At 54.1% G+C, this 15,879-nt stretch overlaps 1 protein-coding gene across 1 annotated transcript in view; it reads left to right on the top strand.

Annotated features, from left to right (window-relative positions):
• RAP1A (RAP1A, member of RAS oncogene family) overlaps positions 1 to 15,879 on the top strand; it is a 32,293-nt gene that overhangs the window by 12,355 nt on the left and 4,059 nt on the right. The window contains exons 2-7 of the mRNA XM_054293980.1: positions 4,823 to 4,892; positions 7,971 to 8,054; positions 11,263 to 11,331; positions 12,097 to 12,153; positions 12,948 to 13,088; positions 13,976 to 14,119. Of these exons, the coding sequence (XP_054149955.1) occupies positions 7,998 to 8,054; positions 11,263 to 11,331; positions 12,097 to 12,153; positions 12,948 to 13,088; positions 13,976 to 14,119 (468 nt within the window). The 5' untranslated portion in view covers positions 4,823 to 4,892; positions 7,971 to 7,997. The remainder of the gene's footprint in view (positions 1 to 4,822; positions 4,893 to 7,970; positions 8,055 to 11,262; positions 11,332 to 12,096; positions 12,154 to 12,947; positions 13,089 to 13,975; positions 14,120 to 15,879) is intronic.

The following is a 15,879-nucleotide window of genomic DNA, read 5'->3' as shown; positions in this document are numbered from 1 at the left end:
GCTGCACACACCTGGGCTGGCAGTTTTGGGGGTGGATGCAGGGTTTGAGGGCTGCTCTCTTGCCTTTTCTGATGGAGCTCTCCAGGTGACACCTCTGACCCATATCGTTCTCCTGTGCTCTCACATACCTGTCTGCTTGTTTGGCTTGTCACCAGCCTCGTTTCCTGTGTGTGCTTCTTGCTGGGTCTCTTTGGGGTTATTTGTTACCTGAAAAACGAAAGGAAAATACATTTACACCTGGATTACTGATGGTTTGGGCAAGGGACAGCCTGCATGTTCCAGCATCAGGAATGCACCTCAGTGGGGTCATGACTCACCCCACAGCAGGCTTGTGCATAGCTAATTACACCTTTGCTGCCTTGATTGGTGTTTGATTGATGCTGAAAGCAGGCAGTGGAAATGATAATGAGTTTGGTGTTAAAATTACCAAACTGAGGCTGAGATTTCTGGCACAAATTATAAAATGTTACCTGTTATGTAATGTTAGTACCTAAAACACACTTGCCGTGGTGTCAGAGACTGCAGTGATAATGAGCAAGGAAATAAATGCAGAGTCTGTGAGCGGAAGTTTGTCGAACTGTGCTTTTGAAGTCACATTGGAGTCCTGCTTTCTGCTTAGTCTGGTCTTTTAGTCTTTTGTTTCTCTCTTCCCTCTCCTTTTTCTGGAGTTGGCAGCCGCAGGAAAGGTGGAGGAGTTTTCCCTGTGTCCTGGAGCCAGGGACTCTGACTGCCTTGGAGAAGGTTTTGTGAGAGTTTTGTGAACAACTGAGTCCAGGGCAGTGATTTTATTAATTAAACAGACTCCTTGCTAACTAGCAGGGTGATCTCAGGGGTGGTATCTGCTAAGGAGTGTGGGATTGCCAGCCAAGCCCCCTTTGGGGTGCACATCCCTACTCCTGAGCTGTGGGATTTCCACAAGCCCCTTTCCTTTGGGGTGCACATCCCTGTTCCTGCACGGCTCTGGAGCCCTTGTGTAATTGCTGACAGCTTTGGTGAGCATTAGGGAAGTATTTCACATGCTTTAGACACCATTGAGTGATTTAGCCCCTCTGAACACGGTGTAGAACAGATGAGGGAGCAGGTGCTGTCCTTGGGCAGAGCCAGGAGCGGGGTGGGCTGGTTCGAGGGGAGATCCTTGGCCTGGAGTTCCCAGCCTTTGCTGCTGCATCATTCTCTGTTTGTTTGGACTCTGTTTTTACTCTGGAGGGAATCCGTCAGCTCAAGTGTGGCTTTGATCGCTGTAAATCTCCCCCTCGCACAAGTGCTGGGTTTGGGTTTGTTTTGCCAACATGGCTCTGAGTAATGGAGGGGTTTTGGTAGAGTGTTGAGCAATGTTTAGTTGACACTTTTAAAAAAAGAAAATCCACCACTTTCCGTGGCCTAGTTTATAGTAACTGAAGAAAACTGGCACGGAGAACATTTCCAAGTTGAGAATGAAACAGGTTTGTTTATAGTAGCCACGATTCAGCATTGAACTGCCAGGATAAAAATAACCAGGACACGTGGCTGCAGCAGCCCAGGAATCTGCCTCTGTCTGGGAAAGGGCACGGGCACAGGGTGGCCCTGCCAGCCCTGAGTGCGGTGCTGCCCTTGCGAACATCTGTGCTGCTCTCCCGGATGGGCACGGTGCTGACCCCGCTCTTCCCTTGGAAATGTTCAGTGTTCTGCTTTCCTGGTGACAGCCAGGCACAGGGAGGTGTGAGCGATGGGCAAGCGAGGAGTTATTCCTTTTTCCTCCTCACAGCCAGGTGAGTGGCCCTTGCTGCCTGCCTCTCTCTGTCAGGACATCTTCCTGCATCCCAGTGCATCTTCCTGGGGCTGAGCAGGGAGCAGAGCCCCTCAGTGCTGGGGCTGAGCAGGGAGCAGAGCCCCTCAGTGCTGGGGTGCAGGAGCAGAGCCCCTCAGTGCTGGGGTGCAGGGAGCAGAGCCCCTCAGTGCTGGGGCTGAGCAGGGAGCAGAGCCCCTCAGTGCTGGGGTGCAGGAGCAGAGCCCCTCAGTGCTGGGGCTGAGCAGGGAGCAGAGCCCCTCAGTGCTGGGGTGCAGGAGCAGAGCCCCTCAGTGCTGGGGCTGAGCAGGGAGCAGAGCCCCTCAGTGCTGGGGTGCAGGAGCAGGGAGCAGAGCCCCTCAGTGCTGGGGTGCAGGAGCAGAGCCCCTCAGTGCTGGGGTGCAGGAGCAGGGAGCAGAGCCCCTCAGTGCTGGGGTGCAGGAGCAGAGCCCCTCAGTGCTGGGGGGCAGGAGCAGAGCCCCTCAGTGCTGGGGGGCAGGAGCAGGGAGCAGAGCCCCTCAGTGCTGGGGCTGAGCAGGGAGCAGAGCCCCTCAGTGCTGGGGGGCAGGGAGCAGAGCCCCTCAGTGCTGGGGCTGAGCAGGGAGCAGAGCCCCTCAGTGCTGGGGTGCAGGGAGCAGAGCCCCTCAGTGCTGGGGCTGAGCAGGGAGCAGAGCCCCTCAGTGCTGGGGTGCAGGAGCAGAGCCCCTCAGTGCTGGGGCTGAGCAGGGAGCAGAGCCCCTCAGTGCTGGGGTGCAGGAGCAGGGAGCAGAGCCCCTCAGTGCTGGGGTGCAGGAGCAGAGCCCCTCAGTGCTGGGGTGCAGGAGCAGAGCCCCTCAGTGCTGGGGTGCAGGAGCAGAGCCCCTCAGTGCTGGGGTGCAGGAGCAGAGCCCCTCAGTGCTGGGGTGCAGGAGCAGGGAGCAGAGCCCCTCAGTGCTGGGGTGCAGGAGCAGAGCCCCTCAGTGCTGGGGCTGAGCAGGGAGCAGAGCCCCTCAGTGCTGGGGTGCAGGAGCAGGGAGCAGAGCCCCTCAGTGCTGGGGTGCAGGAGCAGAGCCCCTCAGTGCTGGGGTGCAGGAGCAGAGCCCCTCAGTGCTGGGGTGCAGGGAGCAGAGCCCCTCAGTGCTGGGGTGCAGGGAGCAGAGCCCCTCAGTGCTGGGGTGCAGGAGCAGAGCCCCTCAGTGCTGGGGCTGAGCAGGGAGCAGAGCCCCTCAGTGCTGGGGTGCAGGAGCAGGGAGCAGAGCCCCTCAGTGCTGGGGTGCAGGAGCAGAGCCCCTCAGTGCTGGGGCTGAGCAGGGAGCAGAGCCCCTCAGTGCTGGGGTGCAGGAGCAGGGAGCAGAGCCCCTCAGTGCTGGGGTGCAGGAGCAGAGCCCCTCAGTGCTGGGGTGCAGGAGCAGAGCCCCTCAGTGCTGGGGTGCAGGAGCAGAGCCCCTCAGTGCTGGGGGGCAGGGAGCAGAGCCCCTCAGTGCTGGGGTGCAGGAGCAGAGCCCCTCAGTGCTGGGGTGCAGGAGCAGAGCCCCTCAGTGCTGGGGTGCAGGGAGCAGAGCCCCTCAGTGCTGGGGTGCAGGAGCAGAGCCCCTCAGTGCTGGGGCTGAGCAGGGAGCAGAGCCCCTCAGTGCTGGGGTGCAGGAGCAGGGAGCAGAGCCCCTCAGTGCTGGGGTGCAGGAGCAGAGCCCCTCAGTGCTGGGGCTGAGCAGGGAGCAGAGCCCCTCAGTGCTGGGGGGCAGGAGCAGAGCCCCTCAGTGCTGGGGTGCAGGAGCAGAGCCCCTCAGTGCTGGGGTGCAGGGAGCAGAGCCCCTCAGTGCTGGGGTGCAGGGAGCAGAGCCCCTCAGTGCTGGGGTGCAGGAGCAGAGCCCCTCAGTGCTGGGGCTGAGCAGGGAGCAGAGCCCCTCAGTGCTGGGGTGCAGGAGCAGGGAGCAGAGCCCCTCAGTGCTGGGGTGCAGGAGCAGAGCCCCTCAGTGCTGGGGCTGAGCAGGGAGCAGAGCCCCTCAGTGCTGGGGTGCAGGAGCAGGGAGCAGAGCCCCTCAGGCTGTAGGAGCTGCACCTCGAGATGCCATCCCACACTGAGATGCCATCCCACACTGAGATGCCATCCCACACTGTCTCTAGGAGCTGCTGCTGTGGTTTCTGTGCTGCTCCTTCCTGTGCCTCCCTTCTTTCTGTTCCTTTTCTCTCAGCCCCATTTGAACTCAGGCTGTGCTCTTTGGGTGCAGGGGCAGCTGAGCCGTGCTCAGTGCAGTGCTGGAGCTGGCACTGGCAGCACTGCACAGAAAATCCAGAGTGATTTGGGCTGGAAGGGAGCTCAGAGCCCTGCAGTGCCCCCCTGCCATGGCAGGGACCCTTCCACTGTGCCCAGGCTGCTCCAACCTGCCCTTGGGCACTGCCAGGGACGCAGGGCAGCCCCAGCTGCTCTGCCCACCCTGTGCACCCTCCCATGGAAGGATTTCATCCCAATATCCCAATAACCCTGCCCTCTAGACTCACTTTCTCTTACACTTGGGAAAATATTTGACAAGGATTATGAGAGCTTCTGTTATCTGCTTTGAGACAGTTTTGATTTCTGTGGCTCCAAGGTGACTCCAGAGCTGCTAAAAAGGAATATTTACAGAAAACCAGGGTACTAGGTTTTCATTTAAACTTCCTATGATTCTTTTTTTTTTATTCCCTGAAAAGAAAGGATGCAGTGCTGAGGCTCTGAAGGCAGGACTGTCCCTGTGAGAGCAGCAGGTGCAGCCAGTGCTGTGATCACTGAATGTCAGCTCTGCTGCTGAACAAAGATTGGGGACTGGAAGTGTTGGAGCTTCTCAAGCTCTTGGGCAAGGGGCCCTGCCACAAACCTGCTGGATTCCCTAAAATGACTGAGCTTTGTAGGTGTTGCAGAACTTGATGCAACCTCAGGCATGGTTAGTTTGAGTCTGTCTGGTGCAAGTGAAGTCTCAGAGTGTTCCGGGGAGGAGAGGTCCACAGGAACAGAGTGCTTTGGCTTAAGCACTGCAGAGATGCTTCACAAATGCTGATGCTTGAAAAACTATTAACTCCTTTTTTATTTTTCTTTTTTTTCAGTTCCTTGTGGGGGGCCTGGAAGAACCTTCAGTAGAGCTGCTAACACTGATGAGAGATCTTTTATGCCAAGGTAAGACATTTTTAGTGTTCTCATCATATTTTAAATGAAATTTCTGTGAACATTGTTGGAGTGAGTAATTGATAAGTGAAGTTCTTGCACTCACTCTTTCAGTGCTATGTTTGCTCAATTTGATTCATACTTCTCTCTCCTCACTGCCCAAATTACAAACTTCTTGCTGAGCTGCTGAAACTCTAGAAACAGCAGCAGCTCGCTTTTGCATCAGGTTTCTGTCCTGGGTGGCCTCAGCCCTGTCCCCAGGGCCTCCCCCAGCTCTGTTGGGAAATACCCTCGAGTTTGCTCCTTCCTGCCTGCCCAGCCCTGGCTGCTGCAGCTGGAGAGGGCACCGGGGCCTGGTGAGCCCAGGGACAGCCACACCTCGGGCTGGGTTTGTATCCCCCCGTGGTCCTTCTCAGGGATGTGTGCCTGCTCTGCCTCCGGGTACTGACACAAATATCCTGCAGCTTTCACCTCTCTGGCTGCTGCACTTCTCTGTGAGCTGCTGGGGCTGCTGTGAGTGGGGAGAGTCCATTTCTGGCTCTGCCTGGGCACTGTTGGTGCAGCAGCAGCAGCAGAGATGCTCCTGTTAAAGAATGCAGGATTATTCTTTAACAGGAGCACAGGTGGATTCTGGTGGGTCAGGTGTCTGAAGCGGAGTTTTTTGGTGATTGCAGCTGCAGAACCCTGTGATTCATTGCCCTGCAGGTGATGCAGGTGGTTTGGAGAGCGATGGAGTGGCACAGGGGCTGCAGCTCGGGCAGTGCTGGGGTGGCACTCGTGCTCTGTGCCCCTGTTTGTTTGTCCTGCTGGGGCTCAGGGGCTGTGCCTGGCCGTCACAGTTTGACCACATCATCCCAAAAACACTCACTCACTTTTCAAACCAGGGCACTGGCCAAAGGAGCAAGCACACACACTCAGCTGTTGCTTTATTTTTGCGCTACAGCATTCTGAACTAATGAGACCGGTCTCACAACATTTACAGTTAATTTTTCTGCACTCTTTAGTGATCATACCCTTCTCCTGACTCCAAAGAACACTTAACAGCCATAGTCCAGTTCCATTGGAAATGGAGCTGTTCCCTCCCAGCATGTGACTGCTGCAGAGAGCTCTGGATGGAAATGAATGCTGCTGTGTCTCACTGTATTTAGGTGGGCTTCAGCAGTTGCCAAATGCAAAGTTGGCTGGGATGCAGCATAGTAATTTCTTGAGCACTCTATTCATGTTGTATAAACAGATAACATTAACATACTTGTGAAAGAGCTACAAGATAATTAAGGCATGTGGGGTTTACAGTAATAAGGCTCGTGCCTTTCAGGATCTTGGTTTCCTGTTGCACCTGAAAAAAAAAAATCAGCAAATACTGTAGAGAAGAAATGAGAAGTTAGTCTTGTACTGCTCCCAGCTTAAGCTTTCCCACAAGTATTTTCTACTATAAATAAGAAGTGAAATAGTTCACAGCTAAATTTAACCCTTAGCTTGATTGCTTTCTGGGTCTTCTTTGGGACTGTAGGGAAATGAAGACAAACTGGATCAATAAGTTGCATTTATGCTTTATAAAAAATGCATCAGCTTTTAATTTCTAGGGATTATCAAGGGGGAAAGAATTGTTAATTGGAATTCCCCTTTCCTTCCCATTCAAAATCACGATTTCAGAGAGAAAGGAAGTGAATGTCACTTCTCAGGGAAATGGTGAAGCAGAAGGGCTCACAGTTCCCAGAATGTAGCCAGAGCTGTTGTCAGTGTCCTGGAGTGCACAGCCCTGCCTGCTCTGCCTTTGGGGTTCTGGAAAGCCCCTTTTGGTCTGAGTTGGTTTCACAATTTGCACTTAGGCAGCTGCACTCACATGGGCTTCAGGAGTTGGAGAAAAACCTCCTGCAGGTGTTTAAAGTGAGGGGCTGCACTGAGTGCTTGGGCCTTGCTGCCTGCCCAGGGCTTGGGGAGGGAAGGGCAGCTTCCCTTGGCTCTGTGACTGCAGACCTCAGCACAGGCAGGCCCTTTATTTCTGTTATTCTGCCTCAAAATGAGTTTAAAGTTGTGCTGAACTGATCACAGGAATCTGTGTCCCTCTCCAGCTGCCCATGGGATGTTTGAGTTTTTGTTTAAGCCATACCTGGGTGACATTCAGCTGGAAACACAAAATACACCCCTGTTCCTCACAGGCTCCTGGTGCATTTCTGTCCCAAAGCCCTTGGAGGAGGTTTTCCTTTCCCAGGGCTGTGTCTGGGAGCCCACAGTCCACGGCAGGGCTGGTTTGCAGTGCCTGGGCCGGGGCTGCCCAGCCTGGCGTGTGTGTGTGTGTGTGTGTGCAGCCTTACTTGGGAAGGAAGCGCAGCCCTGCGGAAGGGGCTCGCTGCTGAGCTCATTGTTTGCTGCAGGGACAGCCCAGCCTGCTGCTCTGTAAACACTCTGGCCAGTGTTTATCACTGCCTTTGTCACTTGCCTTATTAGTCAGGGAATCTCGAGGAGCAGCACAGTTTGCTGCTGCTGCTGCGCAGTGATTGAGGGAGTTGCGAGATTTCCATAAAAAGGCAGAGTCTGTGCTGGGCGAGCAGAGAGCTCTGCCTTGGCAGCCGTGTGCTGGGCCTGACCTTTTCCAGAGAGAAAGCACTGACCTAAATCCCTCCCTGCTGGGGGTGGAGGGGAGAGGGAAACCTCTTCACTTGCTGCTTTCTGATCTCATTTTCCTGTCCCGTGCTCTGGCTGGGGCCATGAAATGCTGAGGAAGCAGAGGATGGGCAGTGGCAAACTCGTTGTACCCAGCACAGCCCCCGTGTCTGTCCCTGCTGTGTCCATCCTCTTCCTCTCTGGCTGAGGAAGCAGAGGACAGGCACAGCCCATGGTGCCCAGCACAGCCCCTGTGTCTGTCCCTGCTGTGTCCATCCTCTTCCTCTCTGGCAGGACCCAGCTGTGGCCACTTCCCCTGACCTGGGGTGTCAGAGTGCCATTCTCAGCCTTGTGTTTAGGAAGATGAAACCCAAGCTGGCAGTGAAGGCATTCCCACTCTCAGCAGGACTGGGTGCAGGGTGCTGCTGCTGTTTCAGGGCAGCCCCCAGCCCTGTGCTCTAACTCTGCCCTCTCTCTGCCCTGCAGGTCGCTGCTCTCTGCACAGCCCACACCATGCGTGAGTACAAGCTGGTGGTCCTTGGTTCAGGAGGTGTGGGCAAGTCTGCTCTGGTGAGTCTGGGGTCACCCTGAGCCCCCCCAGCCCTGCAGCTGCCTGGCTCCTGCACACCAGGGCACCTTGGGTCACTTCTAGGGGCACTGCTGCTCTGGGCACCCTGGGTCACTTCTGTATGTGCCAGCAGCTCACTAGCACTGTGCCAGGGCTGGGGAGCTGTGCCATGCTTCAGAGAGGTGATTAATTGCTGCTAATTAGCATGTCATGTCTGCCTCCTGTGCTGAACACAGCTGAGTGTGAGCATTGCAGGAGTATCTGTGAGTATCTGTGCTGAACACAGCTGAGTGTGAGCATTGCAGGAGTATCTGTGAGTATCTGTGCTGAACACAGCTGAGTGTGAGCATTGCAGGAGTATCTGTGAGTATCTGTGCTGAACACAGCTGAGTGTGAGCATTGCAGGAGTATCTGTGAGTATCTGTGCTGAACACAGCTGAGTGTCTGTGAGCATTGCAGGAGTATCTGTGAGTATCTGTGCTGAACACAGCTGAGTGTCTGTGAGCATTGCAGGAGTATCTGTGAGTATCTGTGCTGAACACAGCTCAGTGTCTGTGAGCATTGCAGGAGTATCTGTGAGTATCTGTGCTGAACACAGCTGAGTGTGAGCATTGCAGGAGTATCTGTGAGTATCTGTGCTGTACACAGCTGAGTGTCTGTGAGCATTGCAGGAGTATCTGTGAGTATCTGTGCTGAACACAGCTGAGTGTGAGCATTGCAGGAGTATCTGTGAGTATCTGTGCTGAACACAGCTGAGTGTGAGCATTGCAGGAGTATCTGTGAGTATCTGTGCTGAACACAGCTCAGTGTCTGTGAGCATTGCAGGAGTATCTGTGAGTATCTGTGCTGAACACAGCTGAGTGTCTGTGAGCATTGCAGGAGTATCTGTGAGTATCTGTGCTGAACACAGCTGAGTGTCTGTGAGCATTGCAGGAGTATCTGTGAGTATCTGTGCTGAACACAGCTGAGTGTGAGCATTGCAGGAGTATCTGTGAGTATCTGTGCTGAACACAGCTGAGTGTGAGCATTGCAGGAGTATCTGTGAGTATCTGTGCTGTACACAGCTGAGTGTCTGTGAACATTGCAGGAGTATCTGTGAGTATCTGTGCTGAACACAGCTGAGTGTGAGCATTGCAGGAGTATCTGTGAGTATCTGTGCTGAACACAGCTCAGTGTCTGTGAGCATTGCAGGAGTATCTGTGAGTATCTGTGCTGAACACAGCTGAGTGTCTGTGAGCATTGCAGGAGTATCTGTGAGTATCTGTGCTGAACACAGCTGAGTGTGAGCATTGCAGGAGTATCTGTGAGTATCTGTGCTGAACACAGCTGAGTGTGAGCATTGCAGGAGTATCTGTGAGTATCTGTGCTGTACACAGCTGAGTGTCTGTGAACATTGCAGGAGTATCTGTGAGTATCTGTGCTGAACACAGCTGAGTGTGAGCATTGCAGGAGTATCTGTGAGTATCTGTGCTGAACACAGCTCAGTGTCTGTGAGCATTTCAGGCCCAGCAGGAGAAACCTGGCTGGAATCAATCCCAGGATCAGTCCCAGAGCTGGGATCAGCCCTGCACACCCCCAGGGCTCTGGGTTTCCGTCCTGAGGCAGCAGCTGGCTCACAACCCCAGCCCTGGGAGCATCCACAGCCCCTGCAGAGCGGGAGGAGCAGCACTTTGCTGTGCTGGAGTGCTGTCCTGTTCCTCAGGAGAGCTTTGCACAGCAGGGCTGATAGTGGAGCGCTGAGAGAGAAACTCCTGTCACCCATTTATCACTCAGCAGTCGAGCAGCTCTCTCCAGCAGACAGCAAAGAACTGGTCAAGTGTGAGTTATCTGCAGCAAGAGCTGCAGTGCTCCTTGTCACAGGCACGATAATGGCTGAGCAGCTCTCGTGTCCTGCCCCATTGTTTGTTCTGCTGCCACAGCCGGGTGATAATCCTGGAAATCACCTGCAGAACCCCAGTGAGCAGGAGGAGGGATTACTCAGTTGTACACCAAATTTGATGCACTCTTCAGCAATGCCACCCTAATCACTACAAGGTGTTTACAAGGTGTAATTTTTTTACAAGCTCTGTTCCTCCACAGCAGTGTGAGCAATCTGTATTGCTTTTGCCACCAGCACTTCCCTGATTATCTTAATTTTCTTATGTAACTCTGAAAGACTCACTAGGTGAAGTGGGGCACTTAGTAGTATGCTGTAAATAAAAATTACTCAGCATCTGACATACTTGAATTTCCTTCTCTGTGATGTGAAGCCTGAGTCAGCACCATTCCTGACCTTTTGATCAGCTGAAATGCAAATACTCAAATAGTCTGGTAAACAAAAGTTAAATTCTTTTTGACAGGCTGGGTGCTAAGTCAGCATATCTGGTAATTCATATGCATGAATTTGGTAATTCATGATCCATTATTTTTATAGCAGCACACAGTAATTGCCAATTAGCAGCTAGAAGTGGATAATATTTAGCTTTCACAGTCTGTGTACTTATTTACAAACATTGGCAAGGAGAGGTTACAAGGTGGGATTGAAAATAATCTGGGGGTCACTTTAAATTTCATTCTCCCAACCGCACAGACTGACCTGTGCAACAAAGAGCCTGGTGTTCATGTCCAGCCCCGTGTGCGTGGCTGCAGTGACAGACTGGGGCTGTTCCCTGCAGATCCTGCTTGGTTTAACCCCTCTGTGCCAGCCCAGTGCTGGGGCTGCTGCTGGTGGCACTGATGGAGCAGCAGGAACCCTCACAGTCACAAAGCCACAGTTGCTCAGCAGCTTTTGTTGTCTGTGCAGCATTTCATCCCATTTCTGAGGCTGAAACTCGGCTGGAGTGGCAGAGGGTGCCAGGATTTACAAGGGTGCCCAGTGGTGCAGAGCCTTGCAGGGAGCTGGAAACTGAAGCTGGGCTGCACCGCCCAAACAGGGAAACCTGTAAAAGTCCTGGATCTACACAGAACCCAAAACACCCCCAGACCTGCAGCTCCTCCCTTGGCCTTTCTTTTCACCTGTAATAGATGAAGGTAAAGTCCAGCAGAGATCAGGAGTGTCACATGTCAGATTGTCACACTCAGGGCAATTTTATTTTCAAAATACGAATTTTATGCCTTTTTCTCTGGTCCTCACTACTGACTTTTAAAAGCAGATTTACTGTTGTTACTTTTCCCTGACGTTTCTGGTTCTGTTCAGCTCACTCAGGATGTGTTTCTTCCCTTCCTCCCCAGACTGTACAGTTCGTTCAGGGAATTTTTGTTGAGAAATATGACCCAACAATAGAAGATTCATACAGAAAGGTAAAGCACCATCATTTTTATCTCCTCCAAGTCTCACAGAGGGAATTCCTGGGGCTGCTTTGGGTGCAGGGCTGGAGCTGCTGGGCAGAGTCCTTGCAGGGTCCCGGGGCTGTTACATAATCCAGGCACAGAGCTGCTTTCTTCCCTGCGTGGATGTCAAGTGAGCCATTGTTCCACGGATTAGCAGAAGTGTCAGCACATTAAAGGCACCAGAACATACACTGAAAACTTCTGACATTTGCGCCTGTGATAATTAAATTAAATTGTGCCGCGAGTTCTGCTGTTAAATTTACTTGACTTTCCTGGAATTACCCTCCTTAGATCCAAGACATTTCTCAGAGAGTGGAAGATTTGCAAAGTCTCACTCTGAGGGTCCTGAAACGTTTTGCATTTTCTTCTCTTCCTTAGTCCCTTCTCTCCGGGCAGCAAAGAAAAATCCAAGTTTTGGGGTGCTTTGATTTGCAAGAGTGGATTAAGTCGAGATATTTCCAATCTCACTTAAGTTGAGATGTTTACAGTGAGCTGCTCATTTAAGCCTTGCTAATGAAGGGAGTCCTGGAGCATGCGAGCTGACCCAGATGCCTGGCTTGGGGCATGGTTAATCCTCTAGAGCAGAGCTGCCCAGCCTGGGGATGCAGGTGCTGCCCAGCCCTGCAGGCGCTCTTTGCTGAGAGCCCTTTGTGCAGAGGTGCAGCCAGAGCTGCGGTTTCTCTTGCCTGTCCCATGCAGGCCGTTCATTCTGAGCTTTGTTCTCTCTTTCCCCAGCAAGTGGAGGTAGACTGTCAGCAGTGTATGCTGGAGATCCTCGACACAGCAGGGACAGTAAGTGCCATTTCTGTACCTCACTGCTGTGCAGTGCCTTCCTTAGGAGCAGTAATCCTGCCCAAGCAAAGGCAGTAAATCAGTGCAGTCATTTCAATGAAGGATTTTGTTGGATAACCTCAGTGAGGTGAGTGCCAGTGCCTGGTGAGGGGCTGGTGCCTCCTGGGCCATCCCCATGTCAGCTTTCTGCTCCGGGAGGGTTTGAAATGTGAATTTGCCACAGGCTGCAGCAGTGCCAGCCAAGGGGCTGCTCCCCAGCAGAGCTGCCCTGGCACCCCCCTGGCACTGCCCTGCTGTCCCTCCGGTGTCCCCTGCAGCTGGCACAGCCCTGCCCCAACACACCAGCACACCCCAGGCACCTGGGGCTCCCTGGAGGTTGGTTTTATTGGGAAAGCCTGGAAATCCTCAGCAGCAGGAGCAGGAATCGTTGCTGGGTGGGTGTGGTAAAAGTCCTGGCCCTGCTGGGGCTCTGAGCTGGCACTGTCCAGCCTGCTCTGGCATTTCAGTCACTAAAACCATGCAGAGATGGTTTTACTGCTGCTCTTCATCTTTCCCCCATTTTTCCAAGAAGCCCTTTATAAAGGGAAAAAAAACAACAAAGCCCAAACCAAAAGGAAAGGGAGTGTTAATGCTTTTATTCCATTTCCATGCTCCACTGGGTTTCTGTGAGGGGTAAATATGTAAATCCATCTGTGGCACTGCATTCTTGTCTCCAGCACAATAGCAGTATTCCTTTGGAACTGTTCATTAGCTGCATTCAACGGCTAATTAGCGTAACACCCGTCTGCTTGCAGGAGCAATTCACAGCCATGAGGGACCTGTACATGAAGAACGGGCAGGGGTTTGCACTAGTATACTCTATCACAGCACAGTCCACGTTCAACGACCTGCAGGACCTGCGGGAGCAGATCCTGCGGGTGAAGGACACCGAGGACGTGAGTGCGGCGGGGCTGGGGGGGTCCTGCAGGGGCTTTGCTCTGAACCACCAGGGCTGGGCGTTCACACACAGAGCTGCTTCCACAGCATCTCCTTGGGCAGTGCTGAGGGGGCTTTCAGAGCATGTGTGAAGTCCCAGTGCTTCAATCGTTACATCAGCTGTGTCTGGAAGAGTTTAAATTCCCATCTCCTGCACCTAACAGCAAATGATCAGAGGTAGCTGCTCGCCAAACTCCATTTTTGGATAAACCTTTAATACCTTCTGCAATAATCTTACACAGTTTCACATCTTCAAACCTGTACTGCTTACTCATCTCAGTATCACTTTTTGCCCTATTATTTCACATCTTGATGCACTTTGGTTTTTTGCTGAACGTGTTCATAGCACATTTTCATGTTTCAGTATGAGAAATTTTCTCTTAACTGTCTAGAAAACTCTAAAGAACAGGATATTTACAGCTCTGTGTAAGCTGATAGAGCCTGTAGATCTGATTTCAGATGAGCTTTATTTGCAGTTACTTCATCTGTACTGTGGCTTCAGGTTCCTGATGTAATAAGGAAAATTTACGCCTCAAAAATAAAAATATGATCACTCTCTAATGGGTATGGCTGGGAGTTTTAAGGAGAAAAATTAATCTTGAGTGTAGTTGTGTCAGGAAGAGACCACAAACATTAACACTGAAGCAGATTAAAAACACAGTGTGTTGTAAATCACCAAATGAATGGGGTGGTGATTTATTTCTGCATTTCCCATTCTGCATTTCCCCCCTGCATTTCCCCCCTGCATTTCCCCCCTGCATTTCCCCCCATCCTGAGCGCCACAGCAGCACAGAGCTGCCTGCACACGACCTTGCTGATGGGTTTCTCCCCCGTTGCTCCTGTGCAGGTTCCCATGATCCTGGTTGGCAATAAATGTGACCTGGAGGAAGAGCGAGTCGTGGGCAAAGAGCAGGGGCAGAACTTAGCACGACAGTGGTGTAACTGTGCCTTTCTAGAATCGTCTGCGAAGTCGAAAATCAACGTAAATGAGGTGAGCACCTCCTGTGGTGTGTGTGTTCCCAGCGTGAATGAGGCATTGAACCCAGCGTGTCTGAGCTGGGGAAGGGAACTATGCAGTGTGCCAGGCGTGCAGTGTGCCAGCCGTGCAGTGTGCCAGCCGTGCAGTGTGCCAGGCATGCAGTGTGCCAGCCATGCAGTGTGCCAGCCGTGCAGTGTGCCAGCCCTGCAGTGTGCCAGGCGTGCAGTGTGCCAGGCGTGCAGTGTGCCAGGCATGCAGTGTGGCAGCCCTGCAGTGTGCCAGCCCTGCAGTGTGCCAGGCGTGCAGTGTGCCAGCCCTGCAGTGTGCCAGGCATGCAGTGTGCCAGCCCTGCAGTGTGCCAGGCGTGCAGTGTGCCAGGCGTGCAGTGTGTCAGCCCTGCAGTGTGTCAGCCGTGCAGTGTGCCAGCCCTGCAGTGTGCCAGGCGTGCAGTGTGCCAGGCGTGCAGTGTGCCAGCCCTGCAGTGTGCCAGGCATGCAATGTGCCAGCCCTGCAGTGTGCCCGGCGTGCAGTGTGCCAGCCCTGCAGTGTGCCAGCCCTGCAGTGTGGCAGCCCTGCAGTGTGCCAGCCGTGCAGTGTGCCAGCCCTGCAGTATGCCAGCCCTGCAGTGTGCCAGCCATGCAATGTGCCAGCCGTGCAGTGTGCCAGCCGTGCAGTATGCCAGCCCTGCAGTGTGCCAGGCATGCAATGTGCCAGCCCTGCAGTGTGCCAGCCCTGCAGTGTGCCAGCCGTGCAGTGTGCCAGCCCTGCAGTGTGGCAGCCCTGCAGTGTGCCAGGCGTGCAGTGTGCCAGCTGTGCAGTGTGCCAGCCCTGCAGTGTGCCAGCCGTGCAGTGTGCCAGCCGTGCAGTGTGCCAGCCCTGCAGTGTGCCAGGTGTGCAGTGTGTCAGCCCTGCAGTGTGCCAGCCATGCAGTGTGCCAGCCATGCAGTGTGCCAGGCGTGCAGTGTGCCAGCCCTGCAGTGTGGCAGCCGTGCAGTGTGCCAGCCATGCAATGTGCCAGCTGTGCAGTGTGCCAGCCCTGCAGTGTGCCAGCCGTGCAGTGTGCCAGCCATGCAGTGTGCCAGGCGTGCAGTGTGCCAGCCATGCAGTGTGCCAGGTGTGCAGTGTGCCAGCCCTGCAGTGTGCCAGCCCTGCAGTGTGCCAGCTGTGCAGTGTGCCAGGCACTCTGTCTGCCCCAGGGATGGGCTCCCTTTTCCCTGCACAGCCAGGGTGCCCCCCCAGCTCTCTCAGAGGTGTTCTGCAGCCTCTCCCAGGGGCCATGAGCAGAGAGAGCTGGATGACTTTTAGCTTAGATAAGCTTTATCTGGAGAGAATGTTTGTCACAATAACTGCTGCCATGCCCACCGTGGGTGATGCCCTGTTGTGGTCCCTGCCTTGTGTGGGGCTGGCTGTTGGGTTTGGAATATTTGCATTTCTGGCTGCAGGCGCCCCAGCACAGCCCCTGCAAGCCCCCAGCTTGTTAAACCATGCCCAAAGCCAGACCTGAGCAGTTCCCCGGGTTTAACTGAGACCCCTCTGCTCTGGGTGCCCCTCCTGGGGCCCTGGGCTGGCTGGGGCAGCTCTGCTCCACATCAGGCAGCAGCTCTGGTGTGTGCTGCGGTTATCTGCCCGCGCCAGAGGCCACGTCTGCAGGCACAGAGGCTGAGCTGGCCCCGTGCAGCAGAGCTGGGCCGCTTCCAGCTGATAACCGGGACCGTGCAGGGCTGTGGGAGCAGCAGGAGCTGCAGGGTCCTGGCCTGGGCCCAGCTGCCCTG

Source organism: Melozone crissalis, unplaced genomic scaffold (assembly GCF_028551555.1).
Source record: "Melozone crissalis strain CALT ecotype California unplaced genomic scaffold, PUWL_Pcris_2 ptg000198l_1, whole genome shotgun sequence".
Taxonomy (NCBI): Eukaryota; Metazoa; Chordata; class Aves; order Passeriformes; family Passerellidae; genus Melozone; species Melozone crissalis.
Note: the sequence above shows the minus strand (reverse complement) of the source record. Positions and strands in the feature narration are given on the sequence as shown.